Source organism: Mchenga conophoros, linkage group LG19, assembly GCF_057382185.1.
Source record: "Mchenga conophoros isolate Kocher_MC1m ecotype Shallow Benthic linkage group LG19, M_conophoros_male_GT1.1, whole genome shotgun sequence".
Classification (NCBI taxonomy): Eukaryota; Metazoa; Chordata; class Actinopteri; order Cichliformes; family Cichlidae; genus Mchenga; species Mchenga conophoros.
The window spans coordinates 22,672,685-22,693,358 of record NC_140544.1 but is presented as its reverse complement, the minus strand read 5'-3'; the positions used below and the strand labels follow the sequence as shown (position 1 = coordinate 22,693,358).

The 20,674-nt window shown below is 39.9% G+C and overlaps 1 protein-coding gene across 1 annotated transcript; it reads right to left on the bottom strand.

Annotated features, from left to right (window-relative positions):
• Window positions 1-668: 668 nt before the first annotated feature.
• LOC146552272 (interleukin-31 receptor subunit alpha) lies at window positions 669-20,570 on the bottom strand. The gene is made up of 15 exons (XM_085257271.1): window positions 19,981-20,570; window positions 18,062-18,212; window positions 16,373-16,520; window positions 14,299-14,468; window positions 14,061-14,221; window positions 13,604-13,769; window positions 10,967-11,049; window positions 10,401-10,632; window positions 8,485-8,673; window positions 8,242-8,346; window positions 6,747-6,893; window positions 4,825-4,956; window positions 4,631-4,727; window positions 4,430-4,511; window positions 669-3,865 (listed from the first exon to the last, which is right to left on the bottom strand). Exons 2-15 carry the CDS (start codon window positions 18,117-18,119, stop codon window positions 3,191-3,193), a joined length of 2,445 nt encoding a protein of 814 aa, XP_085113397.1. The 5' UTR covers window positions 18,120-18,212; window positions 19,981-20,570; the 3' UTR covers window positions 669-3,190.
• Between the last annotated feature and the right edge of the window lie 104 nt (window positions 20,571-20,674).

Here is a 20,674-nt window from a genome sequence, read left to right as displayed (position 1 = left end):
GTGCTGTAAACTAAGTTGGATAACGATGAACGTTTGGCCCAAACATGGCCTACATGTGCAGTTTTCTATTGGTTAAATTACATTTATACTAAACTCAAGGTGGGTCTGGCTACCGGAACACAGACACCACCCTGTATGATACAGATGTTGGTTGTTTTGGGACATTTGGTGTCCACATTTAATCACAATCAGCACTTAGACTTTAAACTATAACAGCTCAAGTCTCCACACACCTGAGCCTTAAGACACAGATGAGGTGTGTCTGCTGTCTCGTCAACAATCAGCTTCAAAAATAGGATACAGTGCTGTTATTTAAATAGTTACAAGTGTACAATTCTGACCACGTGCTTGATTTGCAGGCTGCTTGCAGACTGATTTATATTATCAAAATGTATACAATTAAATATTAATTTCATTAATGTGAACAAGCTTCCATCTCACAATTCGGCCCTAATAAGTTTTTCTTATCTCTGTTTTTATGTTCTTGCCTTTCGTTGCTTGTCGTAATGGCTGAATTTCAGTTAGTCTCTTTAATTTTACACACAATTTACACACAGACTAAATAAAGATTCCTTTACAGTAACTATAATGTGGTTTGCTGAAAACGAATATATATATATATAGCCTATAATATATATTTTGTTGGAGTGATGAATCGAAACACAGAATTAGCACACAGTAAATTTAATATTTTACCCTTGAAATTCTGGTTCATACATTGAAGTGGATATTTTAATTCTCACAACGTATAAATTATGTAAACCAAATACAAACTCAGCTCGGAAGTATTCACAGTTACAAAGATGGCTCATTCTACTGTAACGATAAACTCAAGTCAGCAGCAGCATTTTGAGGGGTCTGACTCTGAGACATGTACATTTTTAAAACATGAGCCCACTTTCCAAACTGCAGGAGTGTAACAGAAAATAGGTAACATGTAGCAGAAGAGTCTAGACTAGCTGTAACAAACCAGAAAGAAATGCTGTTAATGGGCAGTCTAGTTAGTCTTTGTTCACAGTATTTATAACTAGTTCAAGTCCTTTTTATATATATAACTAAATCTATATCTTCCTACTTAGATAGACAGATATAGATATATATATATACACTCACTGGGCACTTTATTAGATACACCTTGCTAGTGCTGGGTTAGGCCTCATTTGGTCTTTAGATTCAACAAAGTGCTGGAAACATTTTGGGCCATACTGACGTGAGAGCATCACACAGCTGCTGCAGATTTGTTGGTTGCACATCCAATGATGCTAATCTTTTATTCCACTACATCAAAAGCTTCTCTACTGGAATGTGACCAGAGGGCATTTAAGTACAGTGAACTAATTGTTATGTTCAAGGAATCAGTTTGAGATGATTTCAGTTTTCTGACACGGCATGTTATTTTCTGGACACAGCCACCAGAAGATGGTCATAAAAGGATGGATGTCGTCAGTAGCAATATTCAGGTGGTAATTAAACAATGCGCAGTGTGCCAAAAAAAGCGTAAGACCACCATGACCAGGCTAAATTGTTGATATAATGGAGGAATGATTCATGTTTTTATCTTTCTTACTCCAAATTCTGATGCTACCATGTGAATCTCACAAAACTCATCAGATTAGGCAACATTTTGGCACGGCATGTGGTCTTCTGCTGAGGTATGATGCATACTTCAAGGCGTAACATCTGCGCATTCAGATATATGCTTTTTGGTTCTAATTAGTGGCTATTTGAGTTGCTGTTGCCTTCCTGTCAGCTCAAAGCAGTCTGACCAGTATCCTCTGACTTCTGGCATCAACAAGGCATTTTTACCTAGAGAACTGCTGCTCACTGGATATTTTCTTTGCTTTTCTTTTTCTCTGGACCATTCTCTGTAAATCTCAATAGATCAGCAGTTTTGGAAATACTCACACCAGCCCAACCCTAAAACCAATAACCATAGTCATTTGAATCTCCCTTCTTCCCCATTTTAATGCTCACTTTGAGCTTCAGAAGATTATCATCTATGTGTCTAAATGTACCGAACTGGCTAAATAGACTAACCAGTTGAACTTGTGTATCTAAAAGAGCGCCCAGTGAGTGTATGCTTTTTTTCTTCTTCATAGGCACACACATAAAGCTTTCAGATACCTGATTTCAACTATATAAGCAACAAGAATAAATCACTTCACTAAAAATAGAAAAATAACAGCCAAGTCAAACATCATTAAAATACAGGGAGCAGTTTGCGTTAACATTCCTCAGCACTGACAGCCAAAACATGCGGCGTGTATATTAGTAAGATGAGAAAAAAAAACTTCATAATGCCTCAAAACATATACAAAAAAGTAACCAACCAATCACAAATGAGTGTGTTTACATATATATATATAAATAATCCATCCTCCCTTTGACTGCTCATATTTATCTTGTCAAATAAAAAAAGATGTTCTTTACAGAGCCAGGCCAGCTGTTACCCCCTGTTTTCACTTTCTATGCTTCTGCAGAGTATAGCTTCACATTTACTGTAGAAAAGTGGTATCCACATTCTCATCTCCTTCTTAGGAAGAACTCGTATAAGTGCATTTCCCTAAATGTCAAATGTCAATGGCAACTGATTCCTGTTCACATCTTTTTTGATGGGAAAGATTCCCCAGCCAAAGCTTGAGAACATTCCCATCATTGGAGAATTCCCAGTTGCATGAAAGGGGCTAATGTTAACTGGACTGTTGTCAGCCGACCTTACTAATTACAGTTACTGCATCCTGACTTTGAAATCATTTGACTACAAAAATTAAAAAACAACAACAACATTTTTTCCATATTTTATGACTAGGAGACAGCAAGGTGGTGCAGTGGTTTCCATTTTTGCCTCATAGAAAGAAGTTCCTTGGATTAAAGTCCACTGGCTACCTGGGCCCTTTCTGTATGAAGCTTGTATGTTCTCTCTGGATACTCCAGCTTACTCCCAGAGATATGTATGGGGTTAGGTTAATTGGTGATTTTAAACTTGCCATGAGTGTAAATGGTTAGACTGGTGACCTGTACTGGGTTTACCCTGTTTTTTTGTCCTATGACACAGCCGGAATAGGTTCCAACACTCGCCCCGGCAACTGGATAAGCACAAGGTGGATGCATGAATGTGTCTTTACATATAAATAAAACACAATAATGACATTTTTGATGAATAAATATTATGTACTTCCCTTTCGTGACACTAAATCGTTGACGAAATGTAAGGATCACACTCCACAGGACAGTAGGAGAAATCCACAAAGATAGAAGGGAGAAACTGTGAAAATGATGTTGTGAAATCATCTGAAGAATCACTGGGATGACGGATGTTGTTAGACTGCATCAATGAGTTAAAGCTGCTTTGAGAAAAAGGATGCTTGAGGGAACTGATTTCTGTTGTGTGAGAAGGTAAAACAGCGGAAGAAGATATACTGCTTAAGTCAGAGAAGGAAGCGGGGATCTGATGGTGCTGCAGAAAATGATGCAAGGTTTTCTGTTCATCCTTGGGCTGTGACTGAGACGGCTCGCTGGCTCCACCTAGCTGCAACTTAGCATCATTGACGTTAGCTGTCTGCCAGTCGTACTGGTCACAGGAGAGGTGCACAAGAGGCCCGGGAGTATTCTGGAGCGGTCTGGATAACATGACACTGGAGTAATCTGAGCAGCAGGGGGAAAGATCAGTCGCAGACCTTCTGGTTAATGTTTTCCCTGATCTACTAATGTCAAGTGGAGACCGGAGACTGGAATATGTTCGCAGATTACAGACACCCTGATAGCTGTGGTCCTGATCCAGGCTGGAGTTCTCCAGCTCACCAAGCACAATGACTTCAGAGTATTTGACTGCAGGCTTCTCCGGCAGCACAAGAGGATTCATACTCTGTGGGGGGAAAAAGCAATGAAGTCAGACATGCTATCTCTATTCCAAGCTCTTTGCACTGCCACTGCTAAGCACCGTACTTTAGAATTTTAAAACAGAACGAACAAGAACTGTAAAAATGGCAAAAAAGCAAAGACTGCTTTCTCTGTCTGAATTCTGAATTCACAAGTGACCGACCAGAGAGTTTATCAGCTTGGCTCCAATGACCCACTTTGGGAGACAGCCTCAAGTGGCCATCTGAGGAATTGCAGTTCTTGGCACTTTGCATTATGTGGCTTGGTTCCCACTGACAGTAGCCTTAAAATGGATCGACAACGGGTATTTTCACTTTCAACTAATTGGGCAGCATATTTTTTTTCTCATCAAACATTATTTAACACCCGTGATTTGCTTTACAGTATTTGCAGCCACAGATTGGTACAATAAAGTCTGCCCTTTTGAATAGCGGTAAGCTCCATAGAACAAACAGAACAAATGTCAGGCTTTTGCAACTCAAACAATACATGAAAGAAGGATCAATTGATTATTGGTTTTATTGTGATTGGCTGAAAAAACCTGATTTACCTCCAAGGTAGTTTTAGGGGCCCAGTGGGACAAGCTACTGTTGGAAGGATCAGGGACATCTTTACACAGCTTCTCTTTCACACTAAACATCACAGAAAATATAAATAAATAAGTAAATAAAAAACGTAAAAATTCATCTCAAGGCTTTGCATGCAATAGCTATATGTTTGTATAAGATAGATATTTAAATGGATATCTTACATTCCATGCTGTACTAGGCAGGCCATCAGTATCAGTGCCAATATCGTCAGCACGAGTGGAACGACCACATACATCACTACCGAGATGTCCTCAGAGCCTTCAAAAACACATAAAGTTGTTAAATATAAAGGTGTGTGTGTGTTTTATGCTTTCTTTTTTTTTTACTTTTAAGGTTCATTTAAGTTTGTCCTCACGTATGTGCACATTAGCCATGGTCCCAGTTTCTCCGGCACCAGCCTCAGTATTGGCCAGCATGACGATGGCGTAGTTACCGGGTGACAGATTCTGCAGCGTGTAGCTGCGAGCGTGACCAGGCACAAAAACACCTAAATATACATGAGAAGCTATAATTGGCAAAATGTGATAAGGCAGGCGATCCATCAAGTCATAACAAATGGAAGGAAAAACAAACATCAAGCCTTTTACCCCTTTTCTCTCGGTTAACTTCATCCTCAAAGGAAAACAAAGACAAGTCGGTCTAACCTTGCACTTCCAAAAGGATTGCTTTTAATAAAGCGGTGTTTAAAAAAAAATGCATGATGTTTTTAATCTGTAGTTTTTCATCTATGCTTCACATATCCTTTTGCATCGTAGCGTGTTTTTTATGAGTCTGAGGACATGAAGTGGCTCAGACTGCTGCATAGTAAAGGTTTAGTATTGTTAGTCGTGTTTCTGCTGTGTAAATTCGAGAGTGGCTGTTTCGTGATTATGGTAGTTTACAGTACTGTGAAAAAGTCTTACCCCTCATTTCTTTTTATTTTGCTACCAAAACGGGAAGCAGGTGCACCAATTTATTGAAACATATGCAAACAGACATGGAAATACAGTATCTATGTAAATGTTGAGGTCGGGGCTCTGGGGAAGCCACTATGGGGGGGGGTTTCTATCCAAGAATGTTTATATTGCACTGGCAGTGTGAGGTTTTTTTTTTCTCATATTGACAAAATGAAGACACCTAATCAGATGCTTTCCAGGCAGATCAAAATCTGACTTTAAGTTTCTGTGTAATTTCATCAATCTCGTTGAGATTGGGCTAAAATACAGCCTCAACCCGTGACAGAGCCTCCTGTGTTTTACAGATGATTGTTGACACTCACTGTTATACCTCTCCTGAACTTCTTAATATGATTTGATGACCAGTTGAACCGAAACTAATACCGCTCATCTCCTGTAGATAGCATTTGGTTTTTTGGCCTGCCACATCTTCTTTTGTCCTTCCTTTGTCCAGCTGCCTCAAATGCCCAAGGACACACTGCACATCATGCCAGAATATGCAAAGGTTTCTCTCCCACTCTCCTTTTTCTGAGAATATGCAAAAGTTTCAGCTAATACCTCTTAGGAGATCACCTTGTTGGTGCAAAGAAATTATTTTATGACTGTGTTTTCTTTGGCATTTTTTTTTTACATTCAAATAACAAAATGGGGAAAAAAGCATTAAATGGCTTGAGAAACAATACCAAAAAGAAATTAATATAAAAAAAACATAGGACCGAACTTAAAATTTGTAAAAAGCAGCCAATTTGCAGCCAAATATGGAGAACTATTGCTCAGGACCACGTTCTTTTTTTGTACAATGAAGTACTCATAAACTGCTGACTCATTTCTACAGGGATGAAGTTGTTAAAAATAACAAGTATAGGGTCTTTACAATATAAAGCACCTGTGAAGCTGGAGTCTGCCACAGCGGTGATTTGACTAAATGTCTGCATGCTAACGTGCTAATGGTGACAATAAAAACATCCCGATGTTTAGTAGGTTTAGTAAATACCTCATTTTTGCATTACTTTGGTTTGTGCAAATGCACAAACCAAAGTAATGCAAAAATGATCACCCTGATGGTTGATATGCTGTTACATTTCACAACATTTTTTACTATTATAGTTTGGAAATGTCACTAAAAATGTGCCAAGTTCATGAAAAAGTCTGCCATTATCAGTAAATCTATATTTGCCAAGTAGATGCTGGATGTTAAACTGAAACACAATTGCAGCTTGTTGGAGTGAAATGAAACAAAAATCAGATACTATGTAAGGCCATTTTCATCTTGTTGCTGATCACTTTTGTGCGGCTGTGTATAAAGTAAAGGTGTGTCTTCATATGTGTGTCAGGGACTCACTCCTTGCGGGCTGGTCTCTGGTTCTGTAGTACAGAGTGTAGTTACGGAGGAAACCACGAAGAAGCTCCACAGGTACAGGACTCCAGGTGAGCTCCACCATGCCGCCTGAGATCTGCTGCACTTTTACGTCAATACCAGCTGAGGGTGCTGTGCGGACAGAAACGAAAGCAGGCAGTGCGATGATGGCGATGATAACTAAACCACATGTTGTAAGAAAAAGGCTATACCCTTATTTCCCAACACCATCCAATCTGATTAAATTGTTTGCACCAGGAAACTGAGATGATATCATCTTGCCCACGAGTAGGTGACCTCCTTCCGTGACAGTGTGCAGCATTTCTATTCTTTTAAAGCTCTTTGAGTGTTCAGATAGAGTATAAGAACCAGTCCATTTACCCCTGTTCAGCATCTTGAGACAATGTCCCTCATTTTGACTGGCTCTGCAGAACATGCACTTTTCTAATGTCTGCCTTTTTATTATAATGAAATCAAGTTTTAGCCTATCTAATGTGAAGCCAATCAGTGAAAGTTGCAAATTACCATAAAGTCACAAGCTTTGCAGATTTTAATGAATCTGATGGAAACTCTATTTTCAGAAAAACAGAGTTTTTGTCCTTTTTGCTATTGTTATTTTTCTAATTTTGCACGAAGGGAAAATGTGAAATGAAGTGTGCATGCCATAAAATTGTAAGCCAAAGCTACATTCAAATATAACACATCTGCCTACATCCAAAAACTGTTTGCACATTGTTGTTGCTACGCATTTAGTTTGTTGGGGTCTAATCACCCTATCTATATGTAAAGGTGGACTGGGAGATTTTTATTTATTTATTTTTAATGAAAAATATGCTGTGTTGAGCTCACTAGATCACTGTCACGACTTAATCAGCACCAACACAGATTCAGCCAACAAAAGCAAGAATTAAAACGGCAGCTAAAAGTGACTTGTTTGTGTTGCAATTAGCCTTACCATCCTTATCAGCAATGGCGTGATGATGGTTTTCATGACATACAACACGAAGTCATTGGCTTTCATAATGCACAGAGATTATAGTGCAACTCATCTTAAGCATCAATGCTGCCATTCAACTATTTATATATATTTCTACTATTCATTCATTGTCCACATGAATTGCACAATTTTGTAAAAGAGTCTACTTCAGTTGTTAGTTGGATTACTTTGAATATTAGGAACTAATTTGCAAGAACATTTTTAAGAGGTGGAGCTTGAGCCAACTTGAAATTCGCCCTTGTATCTGCGAAATTATTCGTTTAAAAAAAAGAAAAAGTTCATCTTTAACAGACGACCTTGAGAGTAGCAGTCACACGCACGATGGGGAAATTGTGAAGCATTGTGTATTTTATTTTTCTTACTGTATTTTTCACAGTAAGAAAAATACACAACCCTCAAAAGCCAAATAACAATCACATCGAGGTTGAAAGGCTACTTTAAAGCTCAGCATGAAACAACTGCAGTGTTGCACAGACTACATACTTCCTTGCCGTGTGTACGTGTAGAGCGTTGTGTTTTTCCCCGCTCCTCGTTCGCCATACACGGCTCTCACAGAAACAGCATAACGCTCCATTGGCTTTAATCCCTCTGAAAAGAGATTAAACGTGAAATACACTTTACTTCTCTGCTCTGTGTCTTCCTCATAAATCATCATCTTGATAAGTGGATATTAAGATTGATGGCGCCGCAGTTTTAAACAGGCAGAGTTGTATTTTACAGGATTACCTGTGATAACCAGTGATGTCTGGTAGCGATTCAGCTCTTCCCAGTATAGCGTGCTGCTATTTTTCTCTCTCACCGCAAACCACTCCACCACATAGCTGCTCACAGATGCATCAGTTAGAGCCACCCACCGAACCTCCAAGCTACTGTCGTTCAGAGGAGTTGCAGTAATGTGGCATGGGGATGGTGACTCTGTGGAGCGAGGAGGAACAAGATGACTACCACGGGATTTAAAAAACAATTGTTAGTGCATTAAATTTTTTTTCTGGCGTCTCTTGTTTGATATTGGTCCCTTATAATGTCATAAATTACCAAAAGTCAGATTAAACAATGGTGTCGGTAAATAATGGTGTATCTGCACCATTATTAGTACAGTTTGCTGTCTAATTTGTTCACAGGATTTCTTTTAGTGTAATACCTGCCCTTCCGCCAATGAAAGATCTCTTTATGACTGACAAATTAACTTTTAACAAATGCGGATGACAAATGCACCAAAAGGCTTTGAAAGGTTCAAAGACCTTCTTTGGGCCCTGTCATGCTTTGCTCCTCAAAAGAACTTTGTCTGCTGTTTCTTTTAAACATGGATAATAACACACTATTCAGTCTTTCCTTTATACTGTTTATATTGTGTCATGTTTATATTATATAAACTCTGTGTTTTTAAAAGTCCTATACAAATAGTTATTATTTTTATTATTATTATTTTGTAGTAAGAATCAGCCGCATGACATCTGGCGTGTCACGTTATTAAGTATTTTTGTTTCCTGAATTCAGGTTCAGGTCAGGCAGGCTGTTCCTCCCACTCACATCCTCCAGGTTACACTGTCAGTGTCCATATGGGCTCTGAAGTCCCCAAGTAGGACAAGTAAGTCTCCGGCTGTGGCACATTTCAGCACTCCAGTCAGGGACCTGAAGAAGGCAAGGTACTCTGCTCGACTGACCCAAAGGCGCAGGGAATCAACCTTCTCGTTTAGTGAGGAAAACCCCAACGTGCAGTCGTTGAACTATATATACCCACCAGAGTCCAACCCCTCTTTAGCAGACTGGTTCCTGAACCCAAGTTGTGGGTTGAAGTGAGCCCAACTATATCTAGCTGGTATCACTTGGCCTCAAGTACTAGGCTCAGGCTAAATAGGGGACATTCCATCTATACAAGTCCAATTTCAGCAACTGAGAATCAGATTGTCAAGTCTTTGACAGCTGCCTAATCCCTTAGTTATACTTCAATAGGCTCAGGCTGCTCCAGTGATGCACTGAAGCCCCCCCTCCGTGTTTACGCACAACAATTGCATTAATTGTTGGCAATTGTTAAACTCTGTTGCTCTCTTCCAGAATGTGTCTTTTGTCCTCCCCTCTGCTCTCTTCTCTTTCCTCTCACCTAACCGGTCGCAGCAGGTGATCTTTACCCTGCAATACAATGCACCTTGAGGCAACTGTCATTGTGAATTTGCTCTATTTAATTAAAAATTTCATTAGACTGAATTATGTGGTTGCCTCTTTTGAGTGAAACATGAATACTCTGGTCTACAACTTGGAAAGAATAGGGAAAAGAGAAATAATGGGTGGGGTGGCATTCCTAACTCGGGCATCTTTGTGTTACAGATAAAAATATGGACAGAGATCTTTTAACTGCTCTGCAAAAACCTTTTGTGGGAGCCAACTGCCAAATGTCGTCATTATAAGTAGGAACCGCATTATTAGAAACATGTAGGATCCATGACATTTCCATGGCATGTCAATAAACATGTCACGTTTAATTGGAAAATTTGTCAGAGACCAATAATTAACAAGTTACTTTTAGTATAATCCTCAAAGGCAATGTATTAGAAGTGCATTTGGTCCACTGTGTGCAACTTCAGTGATTATCAGATAATGATAATAATGCAGAAAGTCAGCTTTTACTAAACAGCGATGCCTACCTGTTTCAGAGGATCCATGCAGCAAAATCTTAGATTTTGGTGACACGCCGGCAGAGGTGGAGGCCGTCAGAGTGCAGAAGGAACGCCCAGCAGGAAGGAGCAAGCTACAGGATGTACTCAAATGGTGCAAATATTTGCAACTCCCATGATCACTCAAGATCGGAGTGCTTTCTGTCTGGCAAGTCACGTTGTAAAAGATAATTTTGCCATTGGCCAGAAAATGAGGTAAGGGCTAAAAACAGAAAGAGAAAGCAGTGACTCAAAGCGATGTAATATTACTGAGATTTTAATTAAGCAATCCTGTTATATAAACACAGATTTTTAAATTCTCTCTCAGTTTTCTCCGGCTGTCTCAGTCTTACTCTAAACCTGAATCAAACTTAAATGCAATAAACAAGTAAGTTTAGGGAGACATAAAAGAAATTAGAGACAGCGTAAGGGTGGAATGGTGATTAAAAACAAATTGAATCCCAAAGATTATTAAACGGTAAAGCTCAGAGTGATAGTCATAAGATATTAAACTAGCGAGCTCAAACTCCCATGCAATTCAACACACACACACATACCTTCCAAAGCAGAGAGACGAGTCTCCATCCATTCCTGTGATTTTGTTTCACTCGTCTCCAGAATACTGGTGCTGCAGATGGAGCTGATAGGCGAAAAGAGGGGAAAACATACAAAAATAATTTGAATGAGATCCACCAGAACATCGAGGGACACAGTGAACCTACCTGCTGGCAGTGAACAATTTCAGATTTGTCTTCTACAGCAGGGGTGCTTCCTGTTAAGGAATGATCTAGCTCTTTGCCATATGTGTCAGCAATTGCTGACACATAACAACACAGGTGGGAGACATGACGGATGTGATACTACAGTTTATTTGAACTGTGTCTATGATGTCTTTAACACATAGCTGTCTTCACTGTTATTTTTGCCACATAATCAAATCTAGTTCAGAAACAGAGCCTGGAAGCTGGCATAGACAGCGGTGCCCAAGTATTCATTCTAGGTCATGGTACTGAGGGTTGGTTGGTTTATTTGAGTGGCAGCTGGTCCACCATTTACATGTTAGGTAGAGTCAAACATCTCAAAAAATGATTGCACGTCGCTGACCTGGAAATTGGTACTGAAAGACAAATATAAATAAATGAATAATAACCGTCTCTCTGCATCTTTGTTTTCTGACAGCTTCCCACTGTCCATAGAATAGACTAGAGCGTAAAAAAGCATATGAATGCATTTGAAATGAGGAACACACGAAAAGATTCTAGAAGGTTCATCTAGGTTTGTGTAGCTGGTCCACATTTGGTTTTTGGACTGACTGAGTGGGGTTGCTGTAGCTCATTCGGTAGAACAGGTCATGTACTAATCGAAAGGTTGGTGGTTTGATCCCTGGCTGGCAAGATACTAACCCCCACTAACCTCCATCCATCGGAGTGTGAATGGATAGAAAATGCATAGAAAAAGTGCTTTCTTGAATGGGTGCATGTTGTATAAAGCACTTTGAGTGCTCCAGGAGAGTAGAAAAGAGCAAGCTGTGCTGAGGAAGCACTGAATGGAAAACAAGCTCCTTCTGGAGTACAATCAGTTGTAAAGGAGAGAGATGAGGCAATATGATTAATTGATAAGGACATTTTTTTAAACGTATGCAACTGGGAAGAGAATATCCTTCCCAGTTTATATATATATATATATACACACATATATATATATACACATATATACACACACATATATATATATATATATATATATACACATATACACACACACACACATATATATATATACACATACACACACACACATATATATATATATATATATATATATATATATATGCCCCAACTGACCGAGTGCTCAGTGAATACCTCAGGCAGCAGAAACCCAAGAAAGAGGAGGGAGACGAGGAACCATCATGGAAGGACAGGCCCCTGCACGGTATGTACCACCGGCAGATAGAGGAGGTGGCTGATATCCAGAAATCCTACCAGTGGCTGGACAAAGCTGGACTGAAAGACAGCACAGAGGCACTAATCATGGCAGCACAAGAACAAGCTCTGAGCACAAGATCCATAGAGGCTGGGGTCTATCACACCAGGCAAGACCCCAGGTGCAGGCTGTGTAAAGATGCCCCAGAGACAATCCAGCACATAACAGCAGGGTACAAGATGCTAGCAGGCAAGGCATACATGGAACGCCATAACCAAGTGGCCGGCATAGTGTACAGGAACATCTGTGCCGAGTATAACCTGGAAGTCCCGAGGTCAAAATGGGAGATGCCCCCAAGGGTGGTGGAGAATGACCGAGCTAAGATCCTGTGGGACTTCCAGATACAGACGGACAAAATGGTGGTTGGCTAACCAACCGGACATAGTGGTGGTAGACAAACAGAAGCAGACGGCCGTAGTGATCGATGTAGCGGTTCCGAATGACAGCAATATCAGGAAGAAGGAACACGAGAAGCTGGAGAAATACCAAGGGCTCAGAGAAGAGCTCGAGAGGATGTGGAGGGTGAAGGTAACGGTGGTCCCCGTGGTAATCGGAGCACTAGGTGCGGTGACTCCCAAGCTAGGCGAGTGGCTCCAGCAGATCCCAGGAACAACATCGGAGATCTCTGTCCAGAAGAGCGCAGTCCTGGGAACAGCTAAGATACTGCGCAGGACCCTCAAGCTCCCAGGCCTCTGGTAGAGGACCCGAGCTTGAAGGATAAACCGCCCGCAGGGGCGTGCTGGGTGTTTTTTTTTATATATATATATATATATATATATTTTCGTTGTGTCCTTGGGCAAGACACTTCACCTACCGCCTACTGGTGTTGGCCAGAGGGGCCGATGGCGCGATATGGCAGCCTCGCTTCTGTCAGTCTGCCCCAGGGCAGCTGTGGCTACAACTGTAGCTGCCTCCACCAGTGTGTGAATGTGAGAGTGAATGAATAGTGGAATTCTACAGCGCTTTCAGGGCCCCGCAAAGCGCTATATAAATGCAATCCATTATTATTACTATTATTATTATTATTATATGTAGGGATGGAGTTGTCGTGCTACCACAACCAAGATGAGTGGTTAATAGATGGAAAATAATTATTTAAAAGGGGTCTTTTCCTCCCCTTATGATTGTTTTTATAATCTTCCTTTAGTTATCATTATTACTAGGATTCAACAGTGGATTTAAGCAGAAGCATAGCAACCATTTCCTCTCACCATCTTCTGCTGTCCTTCCCTGAAGTGCTTTGCTCCACATGCTCCATGGACTTGCAGGGCCACGGTAACGGTGGCGAAGCCTGATGGTGTATTCTGTATCAGGTCTAAGGTGACAAACCAGGACAGAGTAGCCTTCCATTGTCACATTTCTGATCTGAAAATCAAGCTGTATAGCAAAAACAAAAAAGAATGAGGTTGTGAAGATGCAATACATACAGTCTGATGTTCTGTGAAACAATTTAATATCAGTAAATATTTAAAGTGACTTATTATGCTTTCCAACAAAGTCTTGTACTTTTTTTTCCTACGTTCTGCTACTTAAAAATGTAACATTCTAAACACAGAAGTGGTGCTGAAGAGGAAGAAAACAGGATGTGTGAAATTTTGGTTTCTGCAGGTGTGAAAATGAATGAACGTGTTATTTCTGCATGTGCATGCAGTTATAGTAGCGGCTCACCTGCTCAGTCACTGTTTCAATTTGTGAATTCAGATGTCCCTGCTGGATTTCATTGTTAGACACAGGAAAGTCCGATGATACGCGGCTCCAAGTTACATTCAGACACTGAGGAGAACCACGAACTTCTGTTACGTTGTTCAGGATGGCTGGAGGCAGCATCACTGAGAAATATGGGAAGAGAGACGTGAGGCATGAGCGATGAGATGGGATAAGCAAAGGGAAAGCAAAACTACCGTACCTTCTGTCCTGCCGGGCTGACATCGAGGGTGCGATGAAAAGCTCTCGCTTCCACCGTGTGCTGTGACTGTGATGCAAAAGTCAATCCTTGAAGTTGAACCATTAAGTCCTATTGTGCAGGTGGTTTCATGCGTGGTGCAGGTGTATGTCTTTTTTGCAGACCTGTTGGCACTTTGACAGAAACAAACATGCACCTACAAGGTCAACGGCGCGCTACTACACGAAAAGAGAGTGATGTACCAAAAAAGGCATAAAACCACAAACCCACACAGAAACATGTTGTGTCAGGCTCAGGTTCAAATTCACAGTTTTGCATACATCTTGAACAGTAATATCAGCTATATATATATTTAAAAAAAAAAAAAAACTAGAACAAAAAAAACACAGAGGAAGTGGAAACTGTGTGTCTCCCACCATCGAAGCATATCAAATCTCCCATCAAAGCCTCACACGGATGTCATTTTCAAAGGTGATTACACACAAAAGGATTTGCATAGGCACAATGAATTACCATCAAACAACAACACCAGCTCCAACTTGCAAACCTGCCTGCGTGCCAAAGCACAACGGTGGACCACTGCTGAACGGAGACTTGGGTAATCTCATTGAAATGGATCATTCTGAATCCACCACAGGCACCGATAAACACTGCAGATTGCTAAATCAATGTTAAGTTGACAAGCAGCACACGCAACATCTCACTGAGAAGAAAAATGCAATGAAAAAAAAAGCAACCCAAAACTGAGCCTGCCATGACAGATATCAAACTTACATCTAAGACAGTATCAGACAGTTTGCTTCCTGCTTAGCAGCAGCTGCAGAGAAATTTTTAAAGGACCTAAAGCCATTTCTCAAGTTGAATTTCACAGTCATTAAAACATTAAATTAAAGCCGTTTGTCAAACTCTTTCTAATAACGACCTCTCTTTAATAATAACAGTGATAAAGGATTTGGCACTGGTGACGCAAACTCATACAGAATGATTAGTAGCACAAATCTTTAACAAATTAAACCTGCAATAACTGATCTGTCTTTTCCACTCACAGACAGCGCACACAAGTGCTGAACGCACCGACAAGCGCAATTAGCAGTTATGGACAAGCTTTATCGCTTACTTGTAGATCTGTTACTGGTCTCCTGGCAAAAGTGCAACATTCACACTTGTATAAGTTTGCTTTTAGCTATACGTTTTTGTTTCTTTAACTGGCATTTTTTTCTTTGCAAACAGCTGCATGTTGTAGCCTGAAAGACAGGTAAGAGCAGTAAGCGTTCATCATAATAGTAAAATTATGAGTCAGTCTGTGAAACAATGACCTGAAACTTTCCCTTACAGCCTCGTAAAGCTGAGCAGAGCTCAGGTGTTAAGTCCCCTGGAGGTTAATGATAACATGCCTGATGTTTTCATGTTGTTATACTATGAATGTTTTGTTGCAGCGTAGAATAAAGATGCAAGATTAAAAAACTAAAAATACAAAAGGTTTTCCGTGTAGCCAAAAGCTGATACTTGTAAGGGTTTTTCATCTTTGCCACCCTTGCCCCAAAAGACATCAACAGCGAGTTCTTTTATTGAGAAAAGCTGTTTTTTTAGACATGGAAAATGATCAATTTCAAACATTTTTTTTAAAAAGATACATCTTCAAAAATACTGAGTGGTACTTTGGACTTTTCATGGGGTTAGTGGACATTGTTAATCTACCAATGTTATACATCAAAAGGGAGAACTTGAGTGAATGAAAGAACAAGAAAAAAACAAATGGGAAACAAAAGACCTAGTCAACAGGGTGATGAATATGAAAAATGATGTAAATTATAGGCTGCAGGCATCAGATCTCCGAAGAACAACACTGAAGGTTTGTGTGTGATGGCCTTTCCAAAATTAAAATACTGTAGTATAACATTTTTCAAACGATTGTGTTAAACCTAACAACTGATTCTGATTAGATACTTTGATTAGGGTCTATAAAATCATGATCACAAAAATAGATTTTTACGTTGTTTCTTTTTCACTTTCCTTATCTACATATTATTCAAATGTCTTTGTCTTTCTTTTTATGTAAAAGAACATTTTGTCTCACCTAGATATCTTCTCAACCTGCAGAGTGTATTTCGTTGTTGGCGTGTCTCCGGGCTCCCAGTGGCAGGTGACATTAACTCGATGTATGAACACACAGCCGATTAGCCGAGGGGGTCGGGGGAAGGCCGTGGATGTTGTAATGCAAAACACTGGAAGAATTGAGAGTGGCTGGAGTTAATGACATGGAAAAGCACATGTTGCAGTTCATTGATAAGGATGAGTGTGGTTTTTAGTTTATTGTGTGGTGTAGGTGGGTAAAAGTGGATTTTAAAAAAATTAACTAAAATAAGGACCTTTTATCTATGAGCCAGTCGTTGCATGTCAGCACTCGTGCCTTGCGGTACCTTTATTAAGCAGACTCATCCTTATTAGCAGGATTTATACTGATGCCAGTCTCTTTTGAAGTTTTGATTGATTATGTGTGCTCAAAAAAAATGAGGCTACACACATTTTAAGCATCAGCGCAACTGTTTTATCATCTCAGAGTGTGAACACAGTGCAGAGAAAGGCTTTCATGTGACTCAGGTATGCAAAACCTCCACTGCCCAAGTCTGACTCACTGTTTTCAAATTTGGGATGGTGAAAAAGAGATGATGAGAGGAATTAATTAGCTTTCAGCCATTTATAAGTTATTTTCCCTGAGGTTACAACAGTAGTTCAGGCAAGACGGAACAATATCCTTTCTTGGCTCCTACTGCCATAGCTTGTTTTGCCTGCTGGGTATACCTGTCGTAAGCCAATATAACCATACGCTGGTACAGGTGGACTGATTTCTTCAGAATGATGATACTGCTGACATTTGGGGACTTTTAGCTGTCTCAAAATCACCAATCTACTGCAAGATCAAAGCTAAAAAGAGGCAAAACTTTAAACCGATGATGCATAAATAGGGGATCTGGGGCTGAACTGCAGTTTCTGGCCTCAGGGTGTATACCGGGGATCCTTTGAATCCAGTGGGTTACACACTGGGGCCTGCATGGATCAGGCTAGTTCCAGTGTAGATGCTCGAGTGGACTGGGCTAAGGGGGAGACTGCAGAGAGATTCAACACCTTGGGCTCTTAGTTGTGTTTCCAAGCTGTTCCTCAGTTGTTTTTCTGGAGTGGCAGGATGCATTCCACTGCTGGGGGAGGACACTGCTGATAGGCAGAGCTCGTGTGATGGGTGTGCATTAGTGCAAGTAGCACTTTCGTGAATGTCTTGCAAGCGGAACATTGCATTGCAACAGGAGGTTTACTGCTATTGAAGTCCCCTGTCACCCATGTTAATAATGATAATAATGTGCCACTTACGACATGCTTCTAGTCATCCGACAAATGCTTGCCGAATTACGCACTCCGTGTTTTGGTCTTCACAGGCTGAAATAACAAAATGTTGTGCAGCACTGCATTCACTCACTTGTTGATAAGCTTGTCTGCTAATTGGTGTTATATGGTTATTATACAGTAGAATAACAAAACTGTGTGGTATAAAACCAAAAACAATAACCTGGGAGGAAAGTAGAGGGATGTGGTGTGACATGTTGTGGTTGTAACTTTCTCATGCTTGGTGAGATTCTGTCATTTAAATAACAAATTATTACCCGGTTCCACTAACGACACTTCCAGAAATACCAGCACATCCTCACATATTGTTTGAAAGCTTGCTCTGGATGATAACAAACAGCAGAAAGATAACAAAGTTAAACATTACCCAGGACGAGTCCAGCCCCCAGCAGCCAGGTCCACATCACAGCTGGACTCCGCTCCATGAAGACCAACTGCTTTTTCACCCACTCACTCCCATCATGCTACATGCAAATCAAGGACTCTTCAAGGACTCTGCACGCTGTTCCGCAAAATTGCTAAAAAGATTTGTGAAGTGTCAGCACAGGATGCCTGATAATGAATAGCTTTAGTGGTTAGATTACATCATTTCCATTGAATGCATTTCTGTAAGTTAAAAACGGTTTCACTGCAACATTTTTTTACTGCTTTGAGTTCCTTGGCATTGCACCATAGGAAACGCACCAACCAATGTGACACATAGCAGTTTGTGCAAGTGACTTTCTAAAGTTTGTGAAAGCTTGCAAGTGGTGACTAGATCGATCACAATAAACAATTTGACATCTGACTTTTCCCCTTGACAGAAAACAAAGCTCCCCTCAGGGTGGGAGCTCTTACTCAGTGTGTTGGCGCACACCAATACAAAGCCACTCCAGATTTTTTGGTTATTTAAAGTCAGAATAGAAAACAGCATTTTAAAATGGATTATCATTATAGCCCATCTAATACATCTCTCACAATCTGATATATTGGTATCTGCATACATAGCAGCCTGAGTCAAGGGTCGTTGCAGTAAGCTGATACTGCTAACTAAACATCAAGCAAAGTAAGCAATGGCCCAGATGTTGTGCTTTAAAAACATTGTGAACTTTATACATTTATTAATGCACTAATATCAGAACTTTTATGTGCAAAAAGGTGCCAATCAGAATCGCCCATAACAAACTTCACTCTGAAATCTAAAGTTACATTTGTGCTAGATTCATAGTTTTAGATTGAGGAGACAGTGACTGAGAGTTTTAGATGCAACTTGTTTTGGGTTCATAAAACAGTTTGATTATTTAATTTAATTATTTAAAGGAAGCTTAATTTCAGCTAAAGCACAGTGTGTAATATATAGAAGATTATAAACTATTCGCTGATTTACTGTGTTTAGTGCTTCTAAACACAGAAATGATGTAGCTTTCAAGTATTCCACCTTTGCACGAATAACATTAATAGACGTAAAATGCTTTAAATATATTGAAGAAAAAAAATCACGAAATTCTTAAGTCACACACTGGATCTTTATTAATCAAAACAAAATGATAAAACAAGTTCAGTAGAAATCAAAATAATCAAATCTTTGAAGGTTGGAAGTTAGTCAGAGTTAAACATTGGTCAAGTGTTCCTTTATTATTATTATTATTATTATTATTATTATGCATATAAACGAATCACTGAACTACAGGATGACCCCAATAAATTTTTTTTATTGGATCACTGTTACTCCAGTTTTTATTTGATGGGCTCTCGCGATCTGTTTCTATTGTAACTCAGCAGGTTCACAACAGGACAGTAACAGCTGGAGCACTTTGGCTTTCTGGTCATTCTTGATCACTTTCCACATTTATTTAATTTAATTTAAAATGCGTTATAGCGAAATGGTTACGATGCTTTTTGTTTTTCTTCTTTGTTTTTGACCAGCTGGTCAAAATAGATTTGGGTAAAACATCGCAACGAAGTGAACTCGAAATTTGCAAATAATGGGCGATTTTTTTTTTCAAACTGAAAAAGCCGACTTCTCAACCAACTCACTAATAACGATGCGCGAAAGCACCAATGAGAGCTCAAGGAATAAAGCAACAATCACTTTTAATCACTCATTAAGAATTGTGGTAGCAGATTTTCTCGTCAACAAACCGCTAACGCTTGAGCAGCTTGACAGGTTGTTTTTCTGTTTGCTTACTGAAGCGTTAATCACGTTAAACAGCAGAACAAACATGCACTATGTGAGTTTCAACCAAAGTTGCAATTCATGAAACGAAACGAGCGGCTGCAAAATGTCAAAATCCGAACTCCTCTTACCGGATTATGCCCGAATGATACCCGTCTCGTGGAGTTCATCTACAGCGATTGCGCAAAATCTGCCGCTTGTCACCTCGAAGTAAACACACCAGTACCGCCCCACTCCGTGCCCAATGTGTGGCGTGCGGTTGCCTAACTGCGGATCGAGGTCCCCCCAAACGGTCACTTTTATATAGCCTACATGACATTTACACGTCACAAATAACTCATAACTTTTTCTATAACGAAAAAAAAAAACAGGTTTCACTTTCCCGCATTCTATGTTGTGGCCAATTTACACAGAAACTACTCCAAAACCATTAGGCGCATCTGCACTATAATAATAACAATCGTTTCCTTTCAGCTATTACCTTTCTTAGCCTCGAAATTAGTCTGCAGTGTGTAAAACTGACGCATGGGGCTTGTGTTAACAATAACTATAAAAGCAATTAAGACGTGAAGGATGTACTACAGGATATGTGCTGCATAATATCACAAAGAAACTTCATCTGTGGGTAAGAATATCCCCCCAGTTGGTCTAATCAACCTGCAATTAAGCATGTTGTTCATCATTACCAAAGATGCACAACAATAGTCTTTAAAAAAGATATTTCACACACAAGCATGTTTTTAAGGAAAATAAGGAGAATAATTACACTTAACAGCAGCTTTATCCTGGCAAAAATTAGACGGGTAAAATCAGGAAATCTTCAGT

Coding starts and splice junctions, on each gene's coding strand:
- LOC146552272 (XM_085257271.1), bottom strand. CDS start 18,119: ATGGAGCGGAGTCCAGCTGTGATGTGGACCTGGCTGCTGGGGGCTGGA. Junction 6,894..8,241: donor CACGTACACACGGCAAGGAA/GTATGTAGTCTG, acceptor CTGTCCGCACAG/CACCCTCAGCTGGTATTGAC. Junction 4,957..6,746: donor CAGAGACCAGCCCGCAAGGA/GTGAGTCCCTGA, acceptor ATGTATATTTAG/GTGTTTTTGTGCCTGGTCAC.